The sequence below is a fragment of the Pogoniulus pusillus genome, chromosome Z (genome assembly GCF_015220805.1).
Source record: "Pogoniulus pusillus isolate bPogPus1 chromosome Z, bPogPus1.pri, whole genome shotgun sequence".
Classification (NCBI taxonomy): Eukaryota; Metazoa; Chordata; class Aves; order Piciformes; family Lybiidae; genus Pogoniulus; species Pogoniulus pusillus.
The window spans coordinates 13,360,340-13,367,666 of record NC_087309.1 but is presented as its reverse complement, the minus strand read 5'-3'; the positions used below and the strand labels follow the sequence as shown (position 1 = coordinate 13,367,666).

At 53.3% G+C, this 7,327-nt stretch overlaps 1 protein-coding gene across 1 annotated transcript; it reads right to left on the bottom strand.

Annotated features, from left to right (window-relative positions):
- Positions 1-454: 454 nt before the first annotated feature.
- On the bottom strand, positions 455-7,303 carry STOML2 (stomatin like 2). Its single transcript, XM_064140262.1, has 10 exons — positions 7,194-7,303; positions 6,054-6,206; positions 4,712-4,811; positions 4,002-4,060; positions 3,542-3,643; positions 2,925-3,059; positions 2,017-2,161; positions 1,632-1,711; positions 833-961; positions 455-725 (listed from the first exon to the last, which is right to left on the bottom strand). Exons 1-10 carry the CDS (start codon positions 7,242-7,244, stop codon positions 594-596), a joined length of 1,086 nt encoding a protein of 361 aa, XP_063996332.1. The 5' UTR covers positions 7,245-7,303; the 3' UTR covers positions 455-593.
- Between the last annotated feature and the right edge of the window lie 24 nt (positions 7,304-7,327).

Genomic DNA, 7,327 nt, shown 5'->3' with positions numbered 1-7,327 from the left:
CAAACTCCAAGATAAATGGAAAGACAAAGAATATAAACTTCAGTAGAGAGATTATTTCCTCATAATAGTCTAATCTAATAATCAGGTTGAAAAGGATGTCATGAAATAGATGCATGCAAAATTTTCATCAGCTTCTCCCAGGCACTTAAGTTTTGTATTACAGCCTCAGATGCATTTTAACTTTTTTTCTAATGCTAAGCTGTTTTAGCTTCCTTATCTAATTCTATGGATTGAGCAGACTGAGACTATGGCTGAGGTTAAAATTACTCACTCTTGGTTTATAGAAAATCCAATCATTTTGATTGGGAAAAAAAAAAAAAACAGTATTTGGAGCTGAGACAGGTAATTTTCCACCCGGAGTCTTTTGTGCCCCTGGCAGCAGCCCGCTCAGCAACAACGGTGTCCCTCTGGTGGTAGAAAGGCGTCATGGGTTGGGGCGCCCAGCACCAGGAACTGCAGCAGCACCGGTACCATTTATTACATGATTTAAATCCAAATACAAAATAAGGACCGAAGGAAAAAGAGGAGCATCTAACTCAGGACTGCCATTGCTCAGCAGCCCCGGGGTAAGGGTGCAGACCCTTCCCACTCTGCTAACTGGAGCTCGACTCTTCTGCCTTAAACATCTCTGTGGGGGTAGGCTGGGGATCCTCACGGGTTGTAGGCATCTCATCCTGGGTCTTCACAGCTTGTGGTTTGGTCAGCGTGGAGTAGATACCCAGGGCCTGGAGGGAATGAGACAGGGAGGAGGATTGGAAAGAGTTAGGCTCCACCGAGCTGCCACCTTTACCTCCCCCAGGCAAGATGTCGGAATACTGCCAAAAACACTGACCTGTGCTACCATGTTGGTGACATCACCAGTGTTGGCAGGCAGCAGAAGGGTGTTGGAGTCTTTGGCAAGCTTGGAGAAGGCATTCACATACTGCTCTGCCACAGAGAGAGAGGCAGCAGCACTGCCATGCTGTGGGACACAGAGAGGGCTGAGGCTCAGCAGCAGGTCATAGAATCATAGAATCAACCAGGTTGGAAGAGACCTCCAAGATCATCCAGTCCAACCTAGCACCCAGCCCTAGCCAATCAACTAGACCATGGCACTAAGTGCCTCATCCAGGCTTTTCTTGAACACCTCCAGGGACGGTGCCTCCTCCACCTCCCTGGGCAGCCCATTCCAATGGGAAATCACTCTCTCTGAGTGAAGAACTTCTTCCTAATATCCAGCCTATACCTACCCTGGCACAACTTGAGACTGTGTCCCCTTGTTCTATTGCTGGTTGCCTGGGAGAAGAGGCCACCCCCCACCTGGCTACAATGCCCCTTCAGGTAGTTGTAGACAGTAATAAGATCACCCCTGAGACTCCTCTTCTCCAGGCTAAACACCCCCAGCTCTCTCAACCTCTCCTCATAGGATTTGTGCTCCAGGCCCCTCACCAGGTCATGTACCACCAAGAGCTCCTCCATGTCCCTTTTCCCAGCCCACCCTAGCTAGTCACAGTCCCCACCACAGCAACACTCAGTGCTGCTGAAGATGCTGAAGAGTATTCAAAAGAAAGTCAGGTGCCACTTTAGACATGATTTCACCTCCCTTGGTGCCAGTGCCAAAGCAGTGGCTGCCCCAAAGAGCTGTCACTCACCTGCTGTGCCAGTGCAGCTGCCAGGAGCTGAATGGCCTCTGCCTTAGCTCTGGCCTTGACCAGCATGGCGTTGGCTTCTCCTGCAACATGCCACAGCAGAACATGCATCAGAACTGCCACAAAACACTCGCAAGGAGCAAACTCAGAAAATTTCACACATGTGAAGCCTTTTCCCCAACAGCAGCATGGCAATCTCCTGTTGTGCCAGGTGGCTAGGCAGCAACACGAGCTGGCTCAGGTCAAGATGCCCAGCAAGGAAGGATCAACAAGGCTGAGGAAGCCTGGCACACACACAGCAATGCAGTCTGCTCCCCAGCAGGACCACCCCTCAGTGCAGAGGGCTACAAATCCCCCAGGACTCAGGTGTTCTAATTCAAGGCACTACCAGCAGCTTTGTTGATTTGTTCAGCCTTCTCAGCTTCTGAAGCCAGGATCTGGGCCTGCTTCTGTCCCTCAGCCACATTGATAGCCGATTCCCGTGTCCCCTCTGACTCCAGCACTGTTGCACGCTTCCGTCGCTCTGCCTCCACCTGCAAACACAGGTCAGACACCAGCCTGCCAGGCCTGCACTGTGGAAATCCCAGCCAGGGAGCAAACGCAGGGAGAGGACACTCCTGTGTCTCACTTTGGCAGGCACGGCTTAGCCAAAGATGAGTACACAGCTACAAAACATGGCAGGACCCCTGATGAAGGCTGGTTCTGCTTCTCAACAGCCCCCTGCAGCCCAGCCCACACCTAACTGGATAGCTTCCTTCCCACTCTCCTCCTTCTCCAGCCTGGAGATCTGCCACCTGACTTTTATCAAGGGTAGATCTTCAGATCTGGGATTTGCTTCTGATGGAGCTTGATGGGGCTTTTAAAGGAAGCAGGCAGGGCTTGCCTGTACCAGGCAGGAGCCACCACCACTGAAATAAGGATTGGAATTACCGATTCAGTAACCTTGTTTGCAGCTGAAGTGCCAGTGGGCTTCCCTCACCACAGGAGGGGCCAGCCCTGCCAGCTCTGGACCGATAACAGCAGTGGAGCATTCAAGCAGACTTCCCTCTTGTTCCAGACTGCCCTCTCAGAGAATCACAGTGTCACAGAATGGAAGGGGTTGGAAGGGACCTCTAGATATCACCTAGTCTAACCACCCTGCTAAAGCAGGGTCACCCAAATCAGGTCATACAGGATCAAGTCCAGGTGGATACTGAGTATCTTCAGAGGAGACTCCACAATCTCCCTGAGCAGCCTGTTCCACTGCTCTATCACTTTCAAAAGGCAAGAAGTTTCTGTTCTACCAGAGAATCAAACCTGCATTTGCATGGATTCCTTCACACGGGGGGGTACATGGATGTCCTTGATCTCATAGCGCAGGCATCGAATGCCCCAGCAGTCTGAAGCCTGGTTGATGGCATCCACAATGCTGGCATTGAGGGACTCCCGCTCCTGAGTGGCAAAAAAGAAATAGCAGAGACTTAAGAACAAGCACTTAGCATGAAGCAGAGGTGAGAAGGAAAACAGACACCCCACTTAGGGGTGAAGATCAGCCAGAAAAACTTGTCTCCACAGACGTGAGGCAAGGCCTCAAGTGCTTCCTGCATCACTTGAAGGAGTCACTATCTCCTAGAGAGGGTAGTGCCCCAACCTGGAATTGAAAGAAAATGCAGCTGGACCAGCTGGGTCTGGACACACACCACCCATCAGTCTTCCCAACAAACCCAAGGCAGACTGAAAAACAGTTCCAGTTAAAAAAAAAAAAACAACTGAAACAAGATCCACCTCCAAGCATTCAGGAATAGGTCAACTGAAATAGAAGCCAGAGGCCCTCTAAGCAAAGGGCATTTTTCTGTTAAGTGGAGCTGGCTGTGTAGACTGCTCCAGAGTTTCAAGCAATACCAGCAGCTCTGTAATCCACTTCCCCAGCTCACCCGGAAAACTCTGTCAAGGGAGAGTTTCCCAAGCTCCGATCTCATAGTGGTCTGGGCCAGCTGAGTTACTGCATACTCAGGATCTTCCACCCCATAGCTGGCCTGGAGAACAGAAGTTAAAAGACAGTCAATGGCTGTGCCAAGAGGGAGCCAAAATGAGGCAGGATGTGCAAACATAGCATAATGATGAGAAACTTGTCACAGAAACACCCCTGCCAGTGAAAAAGAGAGCCTTAGGGCCTTGGAGCGATTGAGGTGCCCAGCCCAGCCACCTCGCAGGGCACAGCAAGGAGCACAGAGGCTGAAATGTGTTGCAAGGACAAGGGAGCCAGCAGAGCCAGACAAGCAGTGCCCAGGGGGCTGCCAAGGTGAATGGCTGAGCAGTACATGGGAACTCTGGCAAGCACAGTCACAGAGGCTGCAAGTCTGGCTCAGAGCATCAGCACAGCAGGGACAGTACCTTGTAAGGGTCCATAACCCGCAGGTAGAGCACACCATCAATCTGTAGGGTAACATTATCTGCAGGAGAGATTAACACATCCCATTCACTGAGGCAGCACAGACAGAACAGAGCAATCCTCTCTCCCATACCAGAACTAGTAGAACTTGGCAGACTCACTCCCTTTCTGCTTGGTTATGAGCAGCGTGGCACAGAACAGAGACTGGCTGAAAAGGATCTGCTTATGTAAAAGGGTTTGTAAAAACAACCTTGATATTCCCTGGAAAACACCACGGGGTGACAATTCAATACTCAAGAAGCCTCAGATTTCCAGACCAAAACAATTCACACTGTAGTTACCTTTATTTATGGAGATCTACAGAAGTCAAAAAAACTAAAAAGCCTAATACTAGAACTGTAACAGAGCTGCCCACTGACCTGATCTAAAATAATTTTTGAAGAAACACAGATTATTTTTGTGGTTCAACACAGAAACACGTGTGAAAAGGAGTCCTGCCCAGGTGTGTTCAACCCACAAAGAAAGGGCAGCTGCAGGCCTGAGAAGGCAGGAGTGTTCTCATGGGATGTCTCTGCTCACAGCACCAGGAGCACAGGCAAGCCTGAGTCACCAGGGACAGAGCTGAGCGCACTTCCACTCTTCCCCATGCTGTCCCTTGCTCATCCCAGACGCAGCAGTAGGGCAGGGCCAGGACACAGAAGCTGCTCCTTACCTAGGGTGACAGCTGACTGTTCTGGGACATTAATGACAATTTCTTTGAGACTCTGCACATAACGAATCCGATCCAGTAGAGGGATGAGGAAGTTCAAACCCTGGGAAAAGGGCAGGATCAGAATCATAGAATCAACCAGGTTGGAAGAGACCTCCAACATCATCCAGTCCAACCTAGCACCCAGCCCTAGCCAGCCAACTAGACCATGGCACTAAGTGCCTCATCCAGGCTTTGTTTCAACACCTCCAGGGACGGTGACTCCACCACCTCCCTGGGCAGCCCATTCCAATGCCAATCACTCTCTCTGCCAACAACTTCCTCCTAACATCCAGCCTAGACTTTCCCCCAGCACAACTTGAGACTGTGTCCCCTTGTTCTGTTGCTGGTTGCCTGGCAGAAGAGGCCAATCCCCACCTGGCTACAGCCTCCCTTCAGGTAGTTGGAGACAGCAATGAGGTCACCCCTGAGCCTCCTCTTCTCCAGGCTAAACAACCCCAGCTCCTTCAGCCACTCCTCATAGGGTTTGTGTTCCAGGCCCCTCACCAGCCTTGTTGCCCTTCTCTGGACACATTCCAGCACCTCAACATCTCTCTTGAATTGAGGAGCCCAGAACTGGACACAGCACTGAAGGTGTGGCCTGACCAGTGCTGAGGACAGGGCAAGAATAACCTCCCTTGTCCTACTGGCCACACTGTTCCTGATGCAGGCCAGGATGCCATTGGCTCTCTTGGCCACCTGGGCACACTGCTGCCTCATCTTCAGCTACTATCTACCAGTACCCCCAGGTCCCTTTCCTCCTGGCTGCTCTCCAGCCACTCAGTCCCCAGCCTGTAGTGCTGCTTGGGGGTGTTGTGACCAGAATGCAGAACCCTGCACTTGGCCTTGTTCAATCATCCAGCCTGGCCAGGTCCCTCTGCAGGGCTCTCCTACCTTCCAACAGATCCACACCTGCTCCTAGCTTGGTGCCACCTACAAACTTACTGATGCTGGACTCAATCCCCTCGTCCAGATGATCAATAAAGATATTGAACAGGACTGGGCCCAGCACTGATCCTTGGGGAACACCACTAGTGCCAGCTGCCAACTGGATGTGGCACCATTCACCACTACTCTCTGGGCTCTGCCATCCTGCCAGTTCTTGATCCAGCACAGAGTGAATCTGTCCAAACCATGAGTTGCCAGCTTGGCTAGGAGCTTCTTGTGGCAGACAGTGTCAAAGGCTTTGCTGAAGTCCAGCTAGACTACATCCACAGCCTGCCCCACATTCCTCAGGCAAAGAACACATTTTGCTACAGCTTTAAGAACCTGCTGAATCCAGAAGGAGAGAAAAGCAGCTCCTTACAGGCTCAAGGATTCGGTGGAACTTGCCCATCCTCTCCACCACCCAAGCCTCCTGCTGTGGCACAAAGAGCACCCCAATATTCATGGGCAGGCCAGAGTTCAAGCGGTGTGGTGCCTGGGCCAGCCATGCTGAACGCTTCAGCTGCTGAGAGCGCTGGAAAAAGGAAAAGGGATTGAGACTGGCAGATGGCACCTCGGAGCCCAGCACCACCCCTGCCTTCCGTCTAGGATCACTGCTCACAGCCCCACCTACACCCGGGCAGAAAAGAGCTCTGATGCCCCAAGCAAGCCCACGCTGTAAGGGATGAGACCTGGGTCCTGGGATCAGTGTAATTGTCAGCACCTTCCCCACAAGCGTACAGGGCCCCACCCCCATAATGGGGCTTTGTTCACTTCTCGCTTTACCTCACATCCCTACTGCAGGGAAGGAATAAATCCTCCCTACTGCAATATAGAGAAGGAAGATATGTAAGGGGGTCTCTTCTCTTCTGCTCCACTCTGCTCCCAGTAACCCGGTTAGGTCCTCTTTGATCTTTCTCCTTTTCCTTAGTCTGGGGCTGCCTCCTTTCCAACATCCTATCCCTTATCCCTTCTCAGCTCTGTCCAGCTCCTGAGCGCCGTCAGGGACCCGTTTCCCTGAACACTCCCTCATCCACCTCTCCACAGCCTCTCCTTCCCACATGGCACACCCAGCTCCCCCGAACACCTTCACTAACTCTCCTCCACACCACAACCCACCTCTTAGGCCCTCACAGTGCGCTATGGCTGTTTCTCCTCCAACCCTTCTCCGCCCTCTCAGCCCACCTCGCTGCTCCCCACACGCGGTTTCCCAGGCTCCCACAACACCACCACGCCCGCATCCTCAACCCCCCCCCCCCCCCCCCCCCATTCCCTTCCAGCTCTCCTCTACACACCCCGCACTCCCTTATCCCCATGCGGTTCCCCGCAGCCGAGCTGCCACGACTCCAGCACTACCCCGGAGCCCCGAGACCAGCACCCTCAGCTCACCCGCCCAGGTTCCCAACGCCCAGAGCCTCCCCCCGGCCTCCTCAGCACGCCTCCACCGCGGACACCCCCCTGCTCGGCTTCCCAAGGCCTCCCGGTGAGCAGCCCGGCCCCCCGAGGCCCGCCGCAGCGGCACCTGCAGCAGCCGGAGCCCGGGCCCGGCACGGAGCCCTGCCCGCGCCAGCATCGTGCGGCCGCCGCCGATCCCCTTCGCACTCCGGAAGAGCTTCGCGGCAGGCCCCGGCCCTTACCCGGTGCGCCGCCCAGGAC